Genomic DNA, 23,654 nt, shown 5'->3' on the forward strand with positions numbered 1-23,654 from the left:
TTTAAAGAAAAGAAGGAAGCATATGTCAGATATAGACAGGATAGATCGAGTGAATCCTTAGAAGAGTATAAAGGCAGTAGGAGTATACTTAAGAGGGAAATCAGGAGGGCAAAAGGGGACATGAGATAGCTTTGGCAAAAAGAGTTAAGGAGAATCCAAAGGGTTTTTACAAATACATTTAAGGTCAAATGGTAACTAGGGAGAGAATAGGGCCCCTCAAAGATCAGCACGGCGGCCTTTGTGTGCAGCCACAGGAGATGGGAGACACACAAAACGAGCATTTTGTATCAGCGTTTACTGTGAAGAATGACATGGAAGATATAGAATGGAGAGAAATAGATGGTGACATCTTGAAAATGTCCATATTACAGAGGAGGAAGTGCTGGATGTCTGGAAATGCATAAAGGTGGATAAATCCCCAGGACCTGATCAGGAATACCCTAAAACTCTGTGGAAAGCTAGAGAAGTGATTGCTGGGCCTCTTGCTGAGATATTTGTATCATCGATAGTCACAGGTGACGTGCCGGAAGACTGGAGGTTGGCTAACGTGGTGCCACTGTTTAAGAAGTGTGGAAAGGACAGCCAGGGAACTATAGACTAGTGAGCCTGACGTCAGTGGTGGGCAAGTTGTTGGAGGGAATCCTGAGGGACAGGATGTACATGTATTTGGAAGGGCAAAGACTGATAGAGTCAACATAGCTTTGTGCGTGGGAAATCATGTCTCACAAACTTGATTGAGTTTTTGGAAGAAGTTACAAAGAGGATTGCTGAGGACAGAGCAGTGAATGTGATCTATATGGACTTCAGTAAGGCGTTCGACAAGGTTCATCATGGGACATTGGTTAGCAAGGTTTGATCTCATGGAATGCAGGGATAACTAGCCATTTGGATACAGAACTGGCTCGAAGGTAGAAGACAGAGGGTGGAGGTGGGAGGGTTGTTTTTCAGACTGGAGGCCTGTGACCAATGGAGTGCCACAAGGATCAGTGCTGGGCCCTCTACTTTTCATCATTTATACAAAATGATTTGGTTGTGAGCATAAGAGGTACCGTTAGTAAGTTTGCTGATGACACCAAAATTGGAGGTGTAGTGGACAGCGAAGAAGGTCACCTTAGATTACAACTGGATATTGATCAGATGGGCCAATGGGCTGAGAAGTGGCAGATAGAGTTTAATTTAGATAAATGCGAGGTGCTGCATTTTCAGAAAGCAAATCTTAGCAGAATCTATACACTTAATGGTAAGGTCGTAGAGAGTGTTGCTGAACAAAGAGGCCTTGCAGTGCAGGTTCATAGCTCCTTGAAAGTAGAGTCACAGGTAGACAGGATAGTGAAGAAGGCGTTTGGTATGCTTTCCTTTATTGGTCAGAGCATGGAGTACAGGTGTTGGGAGGTCATGTTCAAGACGTTATTGAGGCCATTTTTCAAATATTGCATGCAATTCTAGTCCCCTTCCTTTCGGAAGGATGTTGTGAAACTTGAAAGGGTTCAGAAAAGATTACAAGGATCTGAGCTATATGGAGAGGTTAAATAGGCTGGGACTGTTTTCTTTGGAGTGTCAGAGGCTGAAGAGTGACCTTACAGAGAATTATAAAATCATGAGGGGCATTGATAGGATAAATAGGGTCTTTTCCCTGGGGTGGGGGAGTCCAGAACTAGAGGGCACTGGTTTAGAGTGAGAGGGGAAAGATACAAAAGAGACCTAACGGGAAACTTTTTTATACAGAGAGTGGTGCTTGCATGGAATGCGCTGGCAGAGCAAGTGATGGAGGCTGGTACAATAATAACATTCAAAAGGCATCTGGATGGAGATATGAATTGGAAGGGTTGAGAGGGATAAGGGCCAAGTACTTGCAAATGGGAGTAGATTAGGTTGTGATATCTGGTCGTCATGGATGCGCCGGACCAAAGAGTCTATTTCCATGCTGTACATCTCTATGATACTCTGCCCCCTCCATTACTAAGATCATCTACTTCCAGCACAGGTACAACATAACTATCCATTCCAACTCAGCTCATCAGTTGCTAAAACCCTCAATACCTTTGTGACCTCTCGCCTCAGCTATACAAAAACTCTTCTGGCCTATTCAACATTCAGTACTGTTTAGCTGAAGCTCTCTGCTGCCCTGTTAGTCTAACTTTCACCAACTCCTTTTACCCCTGTGTTTGCTTGACTGACAAATGGTTGTCCCTGCACTGTTCCCAATTAAGTAATACTTTGCCTGTAAAATTAGCATTTTTATTCCCAATTTGCTTGATCACCTCATCTTCCCTAAGCTCCTCCAAAACAAGATGCATGGGATATACAGGCTCCCCCACCAATCTAACATCAGATCTGACAAAAATGGAATTACTCCAAAACCTGTATGCTTATGATGCTAAAAGTCTAACATTTAAAAAAAAACTCAAACTACTCAGCCAGGTAGACTGAAGCCTCTGTAGAGAGGGAGTGAAAAAGTAAGCTTACCTTTTAGATCAGCGTCCTTTTATCAAAGACAATTAATAAAAAGGGCATTAAAGTCAAGGTCAGTGTCAGACCAGTAGCTAACATATATAAAATATATTCAAAAGGAAAACCATTGACTTAGAGTTGACAGATGGGTGCTAATGCTTCCAACACCTCTTGACGAAATCAGATGAAGTTTATGCTTTATTAGTTAGAGCAGACAATGTCTACAAATGCTTTTTCCCATTTTAAACATTTCCTTTAGGGAAGTACGTGCACATATATAATGCAAAATGCTGTGCTTCAGTTTAGGTACACGAAGGCATAAATAAAGACTGAAAAATTTGTAATAACTTGGACAATGAAAGTTAATGAATTACTTGTTTACCTGCACATGGAAACATCCCCTCTTTCTGTCCTTCTCCCAAGAACTCAGTGTCTTTTTCTTGCAAAACCTCCTTCAATTCCCTTTCTTTCTTCAACCTGGCACTTACTCTTCTTTTCTTAACCCAATTCTCTCTCTCTTGCTGAGTGTCTCCCTTCCCAATACCTTTGCCCTCCTCTCCAGCTATCTCTCCCTGACAAACCCAGTTTCACTCTCTCCAACCATCTCTCTTCTCTCCACAACAAACATTTTCTGTTTCCTTTTATTTTCTTCATAATCTTAATGTCTCTGTTTTCATTCCCCTGCATCATTCACTCCTCCTCAATTACAGCCTCTTCCTCTACCCATCATCTCAAACTCCAGATACTTGGCAGCTCTGGGTCTAGCATCTGGTCCCCAATATTATACACTTCCACTGGAGTCCAGCATCCAGGATTTGCAGGATGGAAAAATGTAGGTGTGACTGGGGACCTTTGTGAATGATTCATGAAGCTATATGGATTTTGTTCAGGACATACCCTTGCTTAAGACAGGCAGACATAAATACTTCGAGTTCACATACCTGGGCTTCCTCTGACCATGAACGCCACATAAATCGTGGCTAAAAAAAACTCTCGGCTACAATACTCCAGGTCAGAAAATAGCATAATAAATATAGCATGATCAATTCAGGCTGTCATCTGACAGACTGAGCTCAGGAAGTGCTCTCGTAAATTGCAGCTCATGCTATTGGTTCTGACAGCACTTGCACTCACCTTGCTGCAGGCCACTCTGCAGGTGGTTTACAATCGCAGTGAGGATAGTAGAGAGATTCATGACCTGAGAACACTGTGCCAAGGCCAAAGTGAACAGCTCATTCCAGCAGGCTCGCACCAGGCTGGTGTTACAATCCTGACTGAAATACACAACACATTCAAATTAAAATTCTGCACATTCACATTCTCACAGCAAACTCCCATGAGCTGCCTTCAGCTTTGTTTAAAGAAAAGATGGTTTATTGTTTTATTCTACTAGTGACCAGTGATGTGCCGCAAGGAACTGTGCTAGGTCCACTGCTTTTTGTCATTTATATACATGATTTGCTTGTGAATGTAGAAGATATGGTTAGCAAGTTTGCAGATGAATCAAAATTGGTGGTGTAATGGACAACAAAAGTTACCTCAGAGTACCTTGATCTGAAGGCCACAGGAGTGGCAGATGGAGTTTAATTTAGATTAATATGAGGTGCTGCATTTTGACAAGGCAAACTAGGACATACACTTAATGGTAAGGTCCTGGAGAGTGTTGCCGAGCAAACAGACCATGGAATGCAGGTTCACAGTTCCTTAAAAGTGAAGTCGCAGGTAGACAAGGTAGTGAGGGTATTTGGTACACTTGCCTTTATTGGGCAGTGCATTCAACATAGGACCTGGGAGGTCATATTGCAGCTATACAGGACAGTGGTTCAGCTACTTTTAGAATACTGCATTCAATTTCAGTCTCCCAGCTATAGACAAGATATTGTGAAACTTAAAAGGTTTCAGAAAAGATTTACAAGGATGTTCTGCATAGTTTTGACTTTCACGTTGGACCATAGAAAGAATTTGGATGATGGTAGAATTATCATGCTTTCTTTGTCAAAATTTCCTCTTTCAAACAAATGATTTCCATGACACTGACAGTCTTTCTACATGATATGTAGATGCATCTGGTATTTTTACAAAAATCTGCAATCATCCGATCCAATCTTTCTTATCATCAGGATCTTCTGATCAGCATGAATCTACGCTTTACGCTTGATGTGTCATGATTCATCTTCACTTCATTTATACTTGCGTTTATCTTACTTTGCTATTATTGTCAGACTTAAGCAAACTAAACCTTGCCCTAGAAGTGTGTTTGAATATTACTTATAAGGGAAACCTTTTGTGAACTATGGCAAGATTTTAGATTAGATTAGAGTAGATTACTTTTTTTTTAGATTAGATTAGATTACTTACAGTGTGGAAACAGGCCCTTTGGCCCAACAAGTCCACACCGACCCGCCGAAGCGCACCCACCCAGACCCATTCCCCTACATTTACCCCTTCACCAAACACTACGGACAATTTAGCATGGCCAATTCCCCTGACCTGCACATTTTTGGACTGTGGGAGGAAACCGAAGCACCTGGAAGAAACCCACGCAGACACAGGGAGAATGTGCAAACTCCACACAGTCAGTCGCCTGAGTTGGGAATTGAACCCAGGTCTGTGGCGCTGTGAGGCAGCAGTGCTAACCACTGTGCCACCGTGCCACTGTGCCACAGTTTACAAGAGAACAGAAAATTGTCCAGCCTGTGACAAGGAGAAACATGAAAATAATAACCTAGCTTTATACTCAAGGAGTACTTTTTCAAAAATTCATTTGTGGGTCTTGGATGTCGCTGTCTGGGTCAGCATATATTGCCCACTCCTTGTTGCCCTTGAGAAGGTAGTGGTGGTTCAGCTATCTCTTGAACTACTGCTGTCCATGTGCTCTAGGTTAACTCACAATGGTGTTAGGGAGGGAATTCCAGGATTTTACCCAGCTTCACTGAAGGAATTACAACATCTTTCCAAGTCAGAATGATAAGTGACTTGGAAGACTTGGTGGTGTTCCCATGTATCTGCTGTCCTTATCCTTGTAGATGGAATTGGTCATAGGTTTGGAAGGTGCTTTGCAGGGACCTTTGGTGAATTTCTGCTGTGCATCTTGTAGATAGTACACATTGCTGCTGCTGAGCATTGGTGGTAGAGTGAGTGGATGCTTGTGGAAGTGGTGTCAAATCTCCTTCTGCAAGAAACTCTTCACTATGTGTCCACTTCTTTCTGCAGCACTATATGATAGTGTGGTAATATTACAATATGATTGACTGTTCTTACTAAAAATATTTCAATCTGCTCTGCAATGTTGCTGTCTCCATCTGCATAGCAAAAATACCTTTTATTATAAATATCTCCATGTGCTCTTAGTGAAATTCCTCTAACAGTTTCTCTCTAAACCTTATAATGACTCTTAAACCTTACAATAGGACACAGCCTTGATTTACATTCAGTTCATTTCTATGTGTGAGAAACTCCTCAATTTTTAGGTCAGTTGTTCATTGAGCAATTTACTGAGCAAAATGTCCCTTCTCCAATAATATCTCCACCAGACATAGGCATATCATTTCTGTAAATTAATTCGGAGGTATGATTCGGAGCTAAAAATGTACTAGCCTTCATTGGAAATCTTAAGAGAGCACCTGCATTATCTACTGACTTATAAATTTTGATCTTGTACTGAAGCCTAATTGTACAATTTGGTCGTCTTTGCTCAATCACTTTGTGCTTTCTCAGCACTTCCTTGCTGTCAGGTGTACTCTTACTGATCTGTACTGCAAGTAACTCAGCCTAGTTTAACTGTAATTTCTTCGGCTTTGTACAGCAAAACTTAATTCTCTCCAATTACTATTAATGACAAATAGCAGAATGGACATTAAAACATTCAATTCCTCTAGCTTGTTCTGCTATTTAATAAAGTCATGGTTGATGTATTATAGTGTGTTCCTGTAGTACTAACTTTACCTCACACTAGAATACTGTTATTTGAATAACCAGTAACAAATAGCTAGTTTGTTTCACAGCAGTTTTGCACAAGGGAATGCGACTTCTGGACTTTTCTTCTGAGCATTCAACAATTCAGCAATGCTAAAAGTAAGTTGTGAAGATTTGGCTTTGTACTGTAGGTACTGAAATTACATCTTCAGTCTTATTATTCTCAAATTCCATTTACTGTTTTCCTTGATCTTTTACTGAGTACAATTCTTAATTTTCCTGCTTAACACCTTCATCAATTTCCTTTCCCAAATCTATCACATGCACCACCTAAGGATTTCCCAGTACCTGAACTAGCCTTATCTTTACTACAATCCTAACTATGACATAGAGTCATAGAGATGTACGAGGAGAAAGTGAGGTCTGCAGATGCTGGAGATCAGAGCTGAAAATGTGTTGCTGGGACAGCGCAGCAGGTCAGGCAGCATCCAGGGAACAGGAGAATCGACGTTTCGGGCATAAGCCCTTCTTCAGGAAGAAGGGCTTATGCCCGAAATGTCAATTCTTCTGTTCCCTGGATGCTGCCTGACCTGCTGCGCTGTTCCAGCAACACATTTTCAGCTATAGAGATGTACAGCATGGAAACAGACCCTTCGGTCCAACTCGTCCATACCGATCAGATATCCCAACCCAAGCTAGTCTCACCTTCCAGCACTCAGCCCATATCCCTCCAAACACTTCCTATACATATACCCATCCAAATGCCTTTTAAATGTTGCAATTGTACCAGCCTCTGGCAGCTCATTCCACACATGTACCATCCTCTTCGTGAAAAAGGTGCCCCTTAGGTCTCTTTTATGTCTTTCTCCTCTAACCCTAAACGTATGCCCTCTAGTTCTGGACTCCCCAACAGCAGGGAAAATACTTTGTTTATTGAGTTTAATTCAGATAAATGCGAGGTGCTGCATTTTGGGAAAGCAAATCTTAGCAGGACTTATACACTTAATGGTGTGTTGCTGAACAAAGAGACCTTGGAGTGCAGGTTCATAGCTCCTTGAAAGTGGAGTCGCAGGTAGATAGGATAGTGAAGGTGGTGTTTGGTATGCTTTCCTTTATTGGTCAGATTATTGAGTACAGGAGTTGGGAGGTCATGTTGCGGCTGTACAGGACATTGATCAGGCCACTGGTGGAATACTGCCTGCAATTCTGGTCTCCTTCCTCTCAGAAAGATGTTGTGAAATTTGAAAGGGTTCAGAAAATATTTGCAAGGATGTTGCCAATGGAACATTATTTTTTTTTCTCTCTTCTTTTAAGCTCTCTGGTTGTAATCGATTTTCTCTCAGACATGGTACTTTGAGTAGAAATGCTACCATCTAAAGTGTTTGCAGCTACTATTGCACTGGTGGTATCTAAATTTCCAACTCCAAGACGGAGATCTTGATGGCCACGGACTGGATTTGGCTGAAATCTTGAACACCAACCCAAGAAAATGTAATCATCTCATTCACTCATTTTCAGGGCAGTGATTTCATCACAGAATTCTTTCCAAATCAGTTTATTGCCTTTCCTCAAGCCCATGATTTGGCCTTTGCTGAACTTCAGGCCTCTACTGAACTTTAGGCCTCTTACCAATGTCTCGCTGAAGTTGATTTCTAAATTTGCATCCACAGTGAGCATATAATCTGCGTGTTAATATTGAGATAGAGAAAGAAAGAGAGATAGTAAAGGGCCTCATTGTGTTTTACTTGACCCCATTGTTTTCAAATTACAGGTCCATCACAGGTCTCCAGTCCGACAAGCATCCTTCCATTATTTCCCCGTGCTTTCTACCATCAAGCCAATTTTTTATCCAATTTCTCAGCTCGCCTTGGATTCCATATGGTCTAACCTTACAGAGCAGCCTACTGTATGGAACCTGATCAAAGCCTCACTGAAATCCATACAGACTCCGTCTGCCCACCACACCCCCACCCCCACCTCCAACCCTGTCCTCATCAACCTTCCTGGTCACTTCATCAAAGAAATCCAAAGAAGTCTTCGTGAAGAAGGTTTTCTAACCACTATAGCCCCAATTATGGTATAATCCACAAACTTACTAACCATGCCTTCTTTATTCTCATCCAAATCAATTAAAAATGACAAACAGAAGTGGACCCAGTACTGATACCCATGGAACACTGCTGGTCACTGGCCTCCAGTCCGAAAAAAAACCCTCCGTATCCTCCTGTTATGCCAAGTTTGTATTCAAAAAGCAAGCTCATCCGGGATCCCATGTGATCTAATTTTACTAGTTTGTTCTACCATGCAGAACCTTATGAAAGGCTTTACTAAAGTCCAAGTAAACAATATTCTGCCCTCATCAATCTTTTTGGTTACTTCCTCCAAAACCTCAATCAAGTTTGTGAAACATGATCTCCTTTGCACAAAACCGTGCTGACGATCTCTAAGCATTTCTTGCCTCTCCAAATGCATGTAAATCCTATTTTTTAGAATCACCTTCAACAACTTACCCATCACCAATGTCAGATTCACAAGTTCCCATGCTTCTCATTACATCTTTTATTTAAGAAAACACACGTCAGCCACCCTGCAGTCCTCCAGCACTTCACCCTTTTGTTGTAGATGATAAAAGTATTTATGCTCGGGGCTCTTCAATTGTCTCCCTAACCTAATCTATCTTGATACCAGGGATATGATCTTTGTTCTGCTGTGTGGGTGTACGTAATGTGTAATATGCATTGAGTAGCTTGGTATGATAATTAAAAGACTACTTGCTCGGAGCAGGAGCTATTGGCCTCTCTGTGAAGGGACTGACCTTCCTAAATGATGGTTATGCAGCTGTGGCCATTTTTCACACCAAATGTTTTAAACAAACACTGAGAACACAGTGTTCGTTTAAAATTTCTTCCGCACTCTTCCCAGTTTAATAACATCCTTCCTGTAACAAGGTGACCAAAACTAAACACAACACTCCAACGCAGCCTTACCAACATCCTATACAGCTGTAACATAACTTCCCAACCTCTATACTCAGTGCCCTGATTGATGATCCTCTCTCTGCTTCTCTTCCAAATGGAAGCTGCACTGCTTTCGGTGTTTCACAGCCTCTCCTGTTGGTCCTCTAACTTCAAGAGTGCACCCACCATCCTTATTTTAAAAAGCCATGGTATTCTCTGGTCACTGGTCAGTTAAAAATTCATGTCAGGTTTGACTTCCCAATATGGTGTGGGCCAGGATTTGTGATTACTCCAATGTTGAAGTCCTGATCCCCAAAAGACAGACCTTCAGGAGATCTCAACAGTTTGTTAGAAGCAGACTTCCAGATTTCCAATGGTGGGATTTGAACCCAAGTCCCCAGTACATTAGCCTGGGGATCTGGATTTCCAGTCCAGTGATATTAATATACCACTTCCTACAAGTTTAGGAGATAATGAATGAAATTGGCAGTAAATGTCAGTGGGTGACAGAGGGGTAAGGATTCATAGAATCCCTACAGTGTGGAAACAGGTAATTTGCCACCGACCTTCCAAAGAGTAACCCACCCAGACCGGTTCCCCTATCCTATTACTCTGCATTTACTCCTGACTAATGCACCTAATCTACACACCCCTGAATGTTATGGGCAATTTAGCATGGCCAATTCACCTAAACCTGCACATCTTTGGACTGTGGGAGGAAATCTGAGTACCCAGAGGAAACCCACATAGACACGGGGAGAATGTGCGCACGCCGCACAGACAGTCGCCCGAGGCTGGAATCAAACCCAGGTCCCTGGCACTGTGAAGCAGCAGTGCTAACCACTGAGCCACCACGCCACCCATTCAGAGTGTAGATTGAATTGTGATATGGAAATAGGAATGAACAGCAGAGGGATAGGGAAGAACGAGAGTTAAAAGATTACGTTATGGGACAGTAGGAGACAATTTATTGGGAATCAGAACGGATAGACTGAGCAATTGATAAAGCTTTGTGTGAAGACCTTATCCCGGACTTCACCCATGTACAACATGGCGCTCGTTTTCTCCGTGGAGGTTATTCTCCATTTCTTGGACTCAGCATAAAGGAAAGCATCTTGCTTTATCCAATCCATTAGATCTTTGCTTTATATTCTTACCCTCATGTTTTCTTTCTTTCTTCAATCTGCTTCCTTTCCCTTCCTATCTACCCTCACGTTTCATGCAAACGTTCCCACTTCCAACCTTATAATGGAGGGAAGGTCATTGATGAAACAATTGAAGATAGTTGGGTCTAGGACAATACCCTGAGGAATTCCTGCAAAGAAATCATGGAGCTGAGATGCCTGAGCTCGAACAACCACAAACCACCTTCCTATGTGTTAGGTATGACTCCAACAACTGGAGAAGTTCCCTAACTGTTCCTGTTTAAACAAAAGCTTGACTATTAGTCTGCTTTAATTTGAATCATTAAGATTTAAAGTTATCTACGTGAGCTATATCACTAACCACATGGTGGACATAGCTAGTAGTTGTGACAAACGTTTGAACGAAAAGGTCCATGATGACATTTTCCACCACACATCTGAACTGTCCCAATCCTCTTTAGAGTCAGGATCATAGTCAGAGTCATACAGCACAGAAACAGACCCTTCAGTCCAACCAGTCTATGCTGTACATAATCCAAAACTAAACTAGTCTGACCTGCCTGCCTCTTGGCCCATATCCCTCCAAACCTTTCCTATTCACTTACTTATCCAAATATCTTTTAAAAGTTGAAATTGTACCCACCGCTTCCTCAGAAGTTCATTCTACACGCAAACAACCCTCTGTGTAAAACATTGCCCCTCATATCTTTTTTAAATCTTTCTGCTCTCACCTTAAAAATATGCCCCCTAGTCTCGAAATTTCCCATCTTTGGGAAAAGACCATTTTAATTTCTAAGTTCTCATCATGTGATGCTTTAATTTCCTTTTTCAGGAAGCATGCTTAATTCTGCAGTTCATTGCTTTGCCAAATAAAATTCCCATAAGATGCTTCAAGAACTTTGTTAAGGTTACAAAAACATAAGAAACAGGAGCAGGAGAAGACCATTCAGCCTTTCAAACCTGTACTGCGATTCAATTAGATTCCCTGTAAGAGCATAACAGCATATGAAATAGTAACAAATAGGCTATTTGGCCCCTTGAGCCTACTCTGCCATTCAATCGGATCATGACAGATCTGACATTACACACATCCACTTTCCTGTCTTTCCCCATAACCTTTTATATTCCTTCTGATCAATAATCTATCTGTTGCAGCCTTAAGTATACACAAGGACTCTGCCCACACAGTTCTCATGGCAAGAAGTTCCTACAACTCTAAACCTTCGGTGAAGAAAGTCCTCTTCATCTCAGTCTTAAATTGACACCCTTTATTCTGACACTATGTCCTTTCATCCTAGACTGTCTGATGAGGGGAATATCCTCCTAGCACTTACCCTGTCAAACCCCTTAATAATTCTATATGTTTCATTGAGATCACCTCTCATTTCTATAACCTCCAGTGAATAGAGTCCCAACCTTTTTAACCACTGCTTCTAAGACATCCTTCTCTATATCAGGGGTCATTCTAGTGAATCACCTCTGAACTGCCTCCAATGAAATGATATGTTTCCTCTTACAACACCATTTTCTTACACTATCCACACATCCCCTGATGTAGTCAATATGTACGTAAATAGACGGAAGGATCCTTATGCTTTGTTAAACAACATTACTATTTGGCCTGCTATCTTCAAGAGATATCTTCTGTGGAGATATGGTTAGGTCCCTCTGTTCCCATTATTTATCGGTCTTAGAACAAAGAACAAAGAAAATTACAGTACTTCAGCCCTCCAAGCCTGTGCCGATCCAGATCCTCTATCTAAACTGCCACCTATTTTCTAAGGGTCTGTATTCCTTTGCTCCCTGCCCATTCATGTAACTGTCTAGATACCTCTTAAATGACATTATCATTCCCGCCTCTACCACTTCCGCTGGCAACCGTTCCAGACACCCACTACCCTCTGTGTAAAGAGCTTTCCATGCATAGCTCCCTTAAACTTTTCCCCTCTCACTTTGAACTCATGTCCCCTTGCAATATAGTCCCCCCACTCTGGGGAAAAGCTTCTTGCTATCCAAACTCTCTACACCGCTCATGATTTTGTAGACCTCAATCAGGTCCCCCCTCAACCTCTGTCTTTCTCATGAAAATAATCCTAAATACTCAACGTCTCTTCATAGTTAAGCAACCTCTCTACATCCTCTCCAAAGTATCCACACCCTTTTGGTAATGTGGTGACAGAACTGTCCGCATCATTCCAAATGAGGCCAAATCTATATCTTATACTGTAACATGACCTGTCAACTCATGTACTTAATACCCCATCTAATGAAGCAAAGCATGCCATATATGCCTTCTTGACCACTCTACTGATCTGCATTGCCACCTTCAGGGAACAATGGACCTGAACACCCAGATCACTCTGTACATCAATTTTGCCAAGGGATTTTCCATTTACTGTACAGTTCGCTCTTGAATTGAATCTTACAAAATGCATCACCTTGCATTTGTCTGGATTGAACTTCATCTGCTCTTTCTCTGCCTAACTCTCCAACCTATCTATATTCTGTATTCTCTGACAGTCCCCTTCACTATCTGCTACTCCGCCAAACCTTGTGTCATCGGCAAACTTGCTTACCAGGCAACCTACACCTTCCTCCAAATTATTTATGTACTTTTGTCTACTTCTTTGCCTAAATGCATTCTCAAATGTATTACCTCATATCTATCAGAATTAAGTTTCATTTTTCAGCCCAATGACAAAATCACTTGTACTTTCCTGATGAAGGGCTTTTGCCTGAAATGACAATTTTCCTGCTCCTCGGATGCTGCCTTTTCCACTCTAACCTAGACTTTGGTTTCCAGCATCTGCAGTCCTTGTTTTTACCCACTTATACATTCCTGCCAACTAAACTTTTCTTCCTCATTCTAAGCATGACTAATTTTCTATTACCATGAAACTTCCTAATCACTGACATATACCACGAATAGTGAGGGTCCCAGTATCAATCCCTCAGTTTGGGGCGGCTCAATGGTTAGCACTGCAGTCTCACAGCGCCAGGGACCCAGGTTCGATTCCAGCCTCTGTATGGAGTTTGCACGTTCTCCCCACGCCATGTGTGTTTCCTCAAGATGGTCTGGTTTCCGCCCACAGTCCGAAGATGTGCAGGCCAGGTGAATTGGCCATGCTAAATTGCCGATAGTGTTCAGGACTGTGTAGGTTAGGTGCATTAGTCAGAGGGAAATGTAGAGTAATAGGGGAATAGGTCTGGGAGGGTTAGTGTGGACCTGCTACGCCGAAGGGCCTGTTTCCACACTGTAGGGATTCTAATTCTTAAATAAACCTGCAACCTCATGAGAAACAATTGTCCAGCACTAAAAACACTCATCTTTTACATCCTATCACTCAGGCAATTTTAGATCCAACTTGGCATTTTCTTTTGATTCTCATGGGTTTTAATTTGCAAACAGACTGCCATGTGAGACAAAGTAAAAGATATTGATAAAATCCTTGTGATTACATCAATTGCAGTACCTCTCTCCCCACCTTAAAAAATTCAATCAAATTAGTCATTATAAATCCATGGCTGATTAATCTGTACTTTTCCAAATGCAGATTTATGCTGTCCCTTTGGGTTTCTCCCAACAGTTTTCCCCCAAAAGTTATTTTTGCTGGTGGTACTTAGTCAAACAATCATTTCATTCTTTTTTTTAAACAACAGTACAGTTCTCTGGCATCAGGATGAGTGAACTACAAGGCTTACCCTAGAGCCTGGAATGCTGGAATCGATCTGGCCCAGTGCATGGACAGGAAGAGAAGTCTGGAGGCAGATTCACAGATGTAATGGACATTCAAGTACTCAGGCATCGGGGTGGGCATGGTCAGCTGTTAAAAGAAAACCATGTTATTATTCTTCATCGCCCCTTCATGCCACAACTGCAAACCATAATGTATAATAATACTGAGATAGTTTGAAAGTTATACATTATTACACAACATGTATTACTATTTACATTATCGAAACACATTATTATGCTGAATAGATTTAGATATTTTAAACAACCTGGTCAGAAATATTATGACACATCTCTGGAGTAGACAGGACTTTTACCTGGGTCTCCTGGCTCTGGGGTAAATACACTACCAACCACCACAACAGCCAGAACTGAATAGGTCTAAAGTGATGTTGAGTTAGTACATATAACTCATTTTTAAAAATCGTTCCAGTCCAAAAGAAATCAGACAGGATTCATGTTGTTTTGACTGTCTGATTTCATGGATACAGCTAAGTTTATAAAGCTTTTCTTTTAGTACCTTTCTCACACCTGAATTATGAAAATATATTTCACAATAGGAGTGGAAACAGAAATTGTTGGTCAAAGTCAGCAGAGTTAAAGATTTTCATCTGGTGACTCTTCAGCAGCTGGGAAAACCTGGTATTTATGCTGAAGACAAGGTTGTGGGAGAAGGGTGAAGGGGTAGAAGGGAGAGGTGAGTCGATAGGTGGAGATGAAGCGCAGAGATGTGAAATAGGTAGGTAAGTAAGGGCAAAATGGATGACAGGACAGGACAGAAGAGAAGCTGAATAAGTGATTGTTGGTAGTCTGTGCTGAGACCAACCTATAGGCTTGAGAGCAGGAGACTCAATGTTTTTTCTCCTCTTGCTACTCCCTCCCCACTTACATCTGGACTTCTTGTGACACTATATCAGTATCAGAATTTCACATTTGCAGGCTCCAGCTGCCTCCTCTTCACCACAGAGATTCAATCCCTCCACACGTCCACCCCCTATCAGGATGGTCTCAGGGGTTTCTGCCTCTATCTGGAAAAAAAGGGCCTGAACCGTCCCCACTCACCACCACTCACTTCTGCCTGGCTGAACTTGACCTCACTTTGAACAAAAACTCCTTTAACACCTTTCAATTTCTTCAGGTCAAAGGCATGGCCACGGGTACACACATGGGCCCCAGTTATACCTCTCTTTGTGACCTACATGGAACATTCCTTGTTCCAATCTTACTCGGCACCATCTACCCCACAACAACTTTCTTTGGTACATCGATGAAACCATCAATTCTGTTTCTCTCACTCATTCTGAACCAGAAAACATTATCAATTTTTCTTCCAATTTCCAGCCAGCTCTTATCTTCACCAGGTCCATTTCTGACTCCTCCCTTCCTTTCTTCAAAATCTCTGTTTTCATTTCTGGGTATAGACCAGGGAGCTGTCTGCGTGAGTTTCCTCCAGGTGCTCCGGTTTCCTCCCACAGTCCAAAGATGTGCAGGTCAGGTGAATTGGCCATGCTAAATTGCCTATAGTGTTAAGTGAAGGGGTAAATGTAGGGGAATGGGTCTGGGTGGGTTGCTCTTCAGAGGGTCGGTGTGGATTTGTTGGGCCGAAGGGCCTGTTTCCACACTGTAAGTAATCTAATCTAATCTACAAACCCACTAGCTCACTCAGTTACCTGGACTACACATCCTCACACCGTTTCTTATAAAAACTCCATTCAAATCTCCAACTTTCTCCATCGTGTCTGTTCTGATGATGCTGCCTGCTGCAGTAGGGCCTCAGAAATGTCAACCTTCTTTTCAGGATTCCCTGCTACCGTGATCATCAGAGTCCTTAGTTATGTCTGCCTATCACCCACACTTCTGCCCTCTCCCCTTCCTTTTCTTCCCATAACAGCAATAGGGTTGCCCAGTCCTCACTTACTATCTCATCAGCAACCACATCCAAAGGAATGTAAGCCACCATTTCTGCCATCTCCAGCAGGATGCCACAATCAGGGATATATTCCCCATCCCTCCCTTGTTAGCCAACTACAGGGACTGTTCCCTCTGGGACAGCCTGGTCCATTCTTCTTCCACTCCCAACCACCATGCTACACCCCCCCCACAGCACCTCGCCATGCAATTGCACAAGGTGCAACACCCGCCCATTTACTTTCTTTCTGCTCACCATCCAAGCCCACAGGGAAACCTTTCAGGTGAAGCAGTGATCTATTTGTATTTCATTCAATCTAATCTACTGTATTCACTGCTCACAATGTGGTATCCTGTACACTGGGGAGACAAAATGCAGACATTGGTGACTGCTTTGCAGAACATCTATGTCTGTCCATAAAAATGACTCTGTGAGCTTCCAGTTACCTGCTATTACAAGACACCACTGTGTTCCCATATCAGCATTTCTATCTTGGGACTGCTCCAATGTTCTAGTGAACCTTAGTGCAAGCTCAAAGAACAACATCTAATTTTCTGCTTTGGAACTTTGCAGCCTACAGGATTCAACATCAAGTTCAATAACTTTAGAGTCTGATTTCATCCTTCCAATTTTTTTTTCAAACACACACACGCCACACCCTGTCCTGTTTGTTACTGGTTGCTTTTAGCACAGCCAAACCATCATCACTTATACACTGTCTCTTCTGCCCTGCTAAAAATCACACAAGACTAGGTTATAGTCCAACAGGTTTAATTGGAAGCACATTAGCTTTCGAAGCGTCGCTCCTTCATCAGGTGGTAGTGACTATAACCTGGTGTTGTGTGATTTTTAACTTTGTACACCCTATCCAACATCGGCATCTCCAAATCACATCTTCTGCCCTGGTCCTTGTTTACCCACTGCATTCATATCTCTTTCCCTCTGGGTTCCATCTCCATCTATCTGCTCACTTCTCTCTCCCATCACACCACTCACCCCTGGTCTTCAGCATAAATACCAAGATTTCCTAGCTGTTATCAGTTCAGATGAAGAGTCATCAAAATGTTATCGCTACCTTCTCTCCACAGATATTGCTAGATCTGCTGAGTTTTACCAGCAATTTCAGGTTCATCTGCAATTCTTTGTTTTATTTCACAATAGGAGGTTTGTTGAACCTGTGTTCACCCTTCAAAGAAGCAGTCATGCTTATTACCATATCCCTGCTTAATTTCGTAAGCCTCATTCTGTTTCAACGCCTTTTTTAAAACCAGTTACAAAATCAGTTTCCACCAGCTTTCCATATACACCATTCAATCACAACACTTAGACTGAAAAATGTCTCATCTTGGCCAATGGTTTGAACCTACGGCCTGTGGTTACCTACTCAACTGGCAGACAGAACAGCCATTATTTAAAGGCTTTTATTTTGCATTGGCAGTGCCATTACCTCTGGACTAGGAGGTCTGGATTCAAGTGCTATCTGCTCCAGAGGCTGTAATAACATCTCTAAAGAGGTTGATTAGAAAGCATTTTTTAGAAAGCCCTTATTTACTGTATCCACATCTTTAACACCTCTATCAGGTCACATTTTAATTGTTTCTATTCCAAGGAGATTAGTCCTAATTCTTCCAATCTCTCCTTAAACTTAAAATCAACTTAAAATCTCGTCACTGCTAGCATCATGGCAAACTATCTGATCAATTCATCCTGCCAATTTTAAACACTGTTCAAAAATACCTGGTCAAATGGAATTGTAAACCCATCTTAGTGGCTTTAAAACGTTCTGTCCAGAACAGAAGTTATTAAATGCCTATGGATCAAAGTGTCATTGGTGTGGATTTTTGAATTAAAAACAGGTCTCAAACAACTATATTCTGTATACATATTTCAAAAATTATTTGCATTTGTTTAATTTAAACTATGGTTATCTGGGGGTTTTCTTTTAATCAATATCTTGCTAAGGCAGAACTGATTGCAGCTGAGGATACCCCAGAAAAAAGCCTTTCACTAGTTGCCCTTTTCTATGCTTTACAATGAAATTCTCTCTCATTCTTCTACACTCAGTTAGCTAGCTAATTGGTTTGCAATACAGTGATGGGTTCATTCCTGCACCATTTGAGGTAGCATGAAGGATTCTCCTTCTTCAACCTCTCCCCTCACCTGAGGCATGGTGATCCTTTGGTTAAATTACCACCAGTCATCTCGCACTAATGCTTTGAGACAATAAAATGCCTGCCAATCATTAAATAGTTGTGCTGTGAGTGAGGTGGACAAAGGCAGCTTGCCCTCAGGAGGCTGGGTACCTGCCTCCAACTTCACCTTCAGCACTTAGTAACAAAGCTGCCAACCATGTGTCTGCCAGAATGTCATTCAAACAAGGGAAAGAAAGAAATCTGAAAACTTGACTTCAAAATGTGAGCCTCGTCTACTGTTAGCCCTTAGCAAACCATTTAAGTCAGAAGATGGCAGTTCAGTACCATTTTCGGAAGGGCATTTCGGGATGAGCACAAAATACTGGCCACGCCAAATGATATCTATCTCCTGGGATGAATAAGCAGAACTTCTGAAGAAGGGTCACTGGGCTCAAACCGTTAACTCTGTTTCTGTCAACAAATGCTGCCACTCCTGCTGAGTTTCTCAAGCAATTTCTGTTTTGCTGTTTGTTAAAGTCTTCCCTTTATATGCTTGTAGTTAACACTGTTTGCTTTTATTTCTTGCTAGTTTACCCTCATATTTAAAGTATTGCTTCTTTACAACTTGTTTGTCATCCATTACTAATTTAAAACCTACTCAAATTCTGAAGCTTACTATTGCTTTTGCGAAAATTTGAAATTATTTTTAATTCAATATTTTGCCTAACTTTTACTGTTAGTCCTGCTAATACCACTTTTCTAGTGGAGTGTTTATTTGTAAAGGGAATGTACATTTGGTGAGAAATATGAACTGATGTGACTTATCCAGGGTCATATACTTTAATTTTCCAATTTATTTTAAATGAATTGCCCTCAACATTCATAAATAATTCTTTGAAGTTCAAAATCTGATTTCAGACTCAACCACATCACTGTCAAACTTCAAATGAAATTCCATCATGTTAAGATTACTCTTCCCCCAAAGACCTTTACTTTAAGATGAACTCTGTCACATTATGGAGTACATCAGATAAAAAAAAAAGCCTGTTTCCCAGCTCAAAAACATGCTGCAAAATTAAATACTTAATTGGATACAATGCCATTATCCACTGGACCATCAAACTTGTGAATTAAATTAACTAAGAGACAGTGGTTGTGTGACTAAAAAAATGTCAGGGTGAGAAAGAAGGGAGTTGTGATCAGTGGTTGTTTTTCAGACTGGTGTGTGGATTGATGTTTCAGGGGTCAGCACCATGATCATGAATGTTTTTTGATATTATTGGACATGCTGCATTTGGTACACAGGTCAACGTTTGCAAGACTACCGATGACATGAAACACATCAATGTTATAACCATCGATGAAGATAGTGACAGAGTTCAAGGCGATGTAGATTGATAGTAGACAAACACAAGGCTGGAAGAACGCAGCAAGCCAGGCAGCATCAGGAGGTGGAGAAGTCAATGTTTCAGGTGTTAGCTCTTTTTCAGTCCTGAAGAAGGGTTAACACCCGAAGCATTGACTTCTCCACCTCCTGATGCTGCCTGGCTTGCTATGTTCTTCCAACTTCCTGTTTGTCAACTTTGGATTTCAGCATCAGCAGATGTTTTGTCACTGACATAGTTTGAGAAAACGGGCATTTAAAATTTTACATAATTAGTGCCTACTGATTCATTTTATAAAGGAGAACAAGAAGAGACGATTTAAACTAAAAAAACACAATTTAGAGGAGGTAGAGAATGAGAGGAATCCAGAGGTGCACTTATAAACATTGTTGAAAATGGCAGGATAAGCTTTAAAATAGCACACTGGATTCTTGGCTTTATTGACAGAAACACGGAATACAGATGTGAGCAAGTTATACCAGATTTTTAATAAACACTGCTTAGATCTTGGTCAGAGCATTATGTTCTATTCTACACAAAGGCAGCTGTAACAACTTATATTTGTATACTGCCTTTACTAATAACTCCTAAAGCATTTCAAATATTTTACAGTATTGCAAAAAACTTTTGACAGTGAACCATACCAAACAATTTAGCACAAATAGCCAAGAATTTGATTTAAAAGAGATCTTAGAGGAAAAACAAAGTATAGGAGGGTGGCACGGTGGCTCAGTGGTTAACACTGCAGCCTTACAGCACCAGGGTCCCAGGTTCGATACCACCCTTGGGCGACTGTCTGTGTGGAATTTGCACATTCTCCCCGTGTCTGTGTGGGATTCCTCCGGGTGCTCCGGTTTCCTCCCACAATCCAAAGATGTGTAGGTCAGGTGTATTGGCCATGCTAAATTGCCCATAGTGTTAGGTGCATTAGTCAGAGGGAGATGGGTCTGGGTGGGTTACTCTTCAGAGGTTCGATGTGGACTGATTGGGCCGAAGGGCCTGTTTCCACACTGTAGGGAATCTAATCTAATCTAATACCAGAGCCAAAAAATCTGAGCAGCTAAACACAGGTTACCAACGACGGAACAATTGGAAATGTTGAAGAGACCAGAATTAGATGAATGCAAATATTTTGAATGGTTGTGCGGCTGGAGAAGATTACAGAGATAAACTGGAGAGAGAACATGGGGTTTTTGGGAGGGTTGGGGTGGGTTGGAACTTAAAAACTTGAGAATTTTAGATGTGGCATTGCTTGACTGGCAGCTTATATATTTCAGCTCGCACAGAGATGATGGGTGAATCGGACTTGGTGCAATTAGGATACAGGCAGTGTAGCTTTGATCACCACAATAGGCATCAAACAAGGAAAAACGGTTTCCTGTGGAGGGCTGGTTGGCAGAACAACAGTAGGTGACCTGAGGAAAACATGTTTGGAGGGAGTCAGAAAGCAGGAAAACAAAGCCCAAGTCAATCTAAAATCACCTTTTGGGAAATTGTTGCAATCTACTATTGGAATAACAGCACATTTAGAAAATCAGAATACAACTGAGAAAGAAAAATTATGTTTCACAAATTAACTATTTACAATATTCTGGTCTAGTCTAACTAATGCTTTGCATTGTTTTAGCAAGCCTTCCCTATTTTTATTTTGGACTTTTTTAAAAAATAAAGGCACATATTACCTGCTGAACTTGCATGCCAGCTTTCTGTGATTTATGCCTAAGGACCCCTAAATCCCTCTTTGTTGGAACTTTCTGCAGACATTCTCTGTTTAAATATTACTCAGTTCATTTATTCTTCTTGACAAAATGCATAGCTTCACATTTTCCCACATATTGTTCTATGTGCTAAGTTTTTGCCCATTCACTTAACCTGCCAATATCCCGCTGCGGATTCTCTGTGTCATCCTCACCAGTTGTCTTCACATGTACATTTGTGACATCTGCAAATCTGGGGAAAGTACATTTACTTTCCTCATTTAAATCATAATAAATATTGTAAATAATTATGGCCGCTTGTACTTATCCTCAGTTACAGGCTGTCATGTTGAAATTCCATCCATATCTCAAAGTGGACCTCTCTATCAATGTTAATATGCTATCTCCAATACTTTGGCCCTTATTAAGTAGTCTTATCAAATGCCTCTTGGAAATCCAAATGATTTCCCTTCATGAAGCCATGTTGATTGCTTAATTACATCAAGAATTGCAAATGCTCTGCTATATAACTCTCTAAAATAGACTGCAACATAAATTAAAGATGTTTCATTGGCATTTTCCAATCCTCTTGGACTTTTCTACAATTTAAGAATTCTTGGAAGATTACTACCAGTGCATCAACCACGGCTACTTCTTTTAAAATCATGAAGACAGTGCAAGAAATGATTGGGGTAAGTTCAAGCTTCCTGCTTATGCTTTGTAGTGTCTAGCAAAAAATATCTATACAAAATGGACTTGTGGGACAAGGTCTGTCATTTACATTTTAAGAGAAGCAGAAAAAAAATTATAGTTGAGATGTTATTCTGTTTACTCACATAATAAATGCAAAATTAATCAGCCTGCTGGCTTTTAAATGGCTGTCCAGAGAGTGGGAGAAACACAAACAGGAGCACTGATCTTTGCTGAAGTACAGTGTCCAAACTGAGCAGAGTACGCCAGCCAGCATTTGACTTCACACAAGAAACATACATTTAACTCACTTGAAATCATGTCCCTTTCAGATCAAAGCCAATGTTCCATGATTTTTGTTTGATTTCTATTCTAAACTATGCACTACTATTTCAATAGCTACGTTCATGGGCACATCTGATGAGCTTCAAATCTCCCTCGAGCCCTTCAGTCTAATGCCTGTTCCAATATCTCACACAGCAAGCATTGTTCTTGATCTTATGTAGGATGGGTTTGGGGGCAACAGGTTCCTACATTGGTATTTACTGGAATTGGAATTGGAAACTGCGTCACAAACCTTGTCATGATAACAAACCTTGAAGATCACATGGGTGTCTGTCAGTAAAGGTCCTTCCACTTCTATTATGGGCATCGATTGGTCTCTGCTCATCAACTGGATATTAGTTTCTCCTATAGCTTCCAAACCTTCCATCAGGCCAGGCACAGTGCTCCCATCCGTAGGGCTCAGTGCTTTCGCCAAAGTGTCAAATGCCCTGCAGTAAAGAACATGTCACTAGCGCTTTAATCCTACACGCACTGTATAATTACAGCAACACAGAACGAACAAGGAACATACTCCAATTGCAACATTTAAAGCATTGTGTAATTGCTTGGGTACGCCCAGGTATCTGTGTTCTTTTAGGAAATGGGCAGGTGCATGCTTACAGATCAAGTTTCTGAATCCCTGCCTCATTTGGAGCTTATACCAATAGCTGGACTCCTCCAAGAGACTCAGTTGCCAAGTTGGGAAGCAGTTGATATTAGATAGCTGTACAGACCATGACAGAAACAACAAGGCTCAGAGATTCACCAGCACCAAATGACGCCCAGTTTCAAACAGCATTAGCAAGGAAAGATTCAGGGAGGGAATTTCAGGGTCTTTTCAGCTGAAGGCAATGTTGCCAATAATGCAGCAGTTAAGATTATGGGTATCAACAGGTGGTTATGTGAGCAGTGCAGATACCTTTGAGATTTGTGGGGCTGGTAGAGATTATAGATAGAGTGGAGGAACTCACAAATGGACTTGAAAACAAGGATGAGAATTTTAAAATCAAGACATTGTCAGAAACAAGCTAATGTAGGTCAGAGAGCACAGGAATTTAATGCAAGTTGCAATATGAAAGCAGAGTTTTGTTTAGTTGGGTTTATGCAGGTTCAAAGGTGAGCGACAGGTATTGGAATAATCATATTCAAAGGTAACAAAAGCAATGGATCAAGATTTTTAGCACGTTACACCTCTCTACTGTAATGCACTATAAATAAAGCCTCATGATTCCTGAAGTTTTCAAAAAAGGTAAAGATTCTCAAAAGGTATACAGAATTCCCCAATTTAGCTGATTTTCAGACACAGGTTGACAGGA

At 41.2% G+C, this 23,654-nt stretch overlaps 1 protein-coding gene across 1 annotated transcript in view; it reads right to left on the reverse strand.

Annotated features, from left to right (window-relative positions):
- Window positions 1-23,654, reverse strand: part of nr2c2 (nuclear receptor subfamily 2, group C, member 2) — a 195,336-nt gene that overhangs the window by 50,139 nt on the left and 121,543 nt on the right. The window contains exons 10-12 of the mRNA XM_043708418.1: window positions 22,610-22,787; window positions 14,171-14,292; window positions 3,586-3,725 (exon numbers count right to left, since the gene is read on the reverse strand). Coding sequence (XP_043564353.1) covers window positions 3,586-3,725; window positions 14,171-14,292; window positions 22,610-22,787 — 440 coding nt within the window. The remainder of the gene's footprint in view (window positions 1-3,585; window positions 3,726-14,170; window positions 14,293-22,609; window positions 22,788-23,654) is intronic.

The sequence above is a fragment of the Chiloscyllium plagiosum genome, chromosome 18 (genome assembly GCF_004010195.1).
Source record: "Chiloscyllium plagiosum isolate BGI_BamShark_2017 chromosome 18, ASM401019v2, whole genome shotgun sequence".
NCBI classification, from domain to species: domain Eukaryota; kingdom Metazoa; phylum Chordata; class Chondrichthyes; order Orectolobiformes; family Hemiscylliidae; genus Chiloscyllium; species Chiloscyllium plagiosum.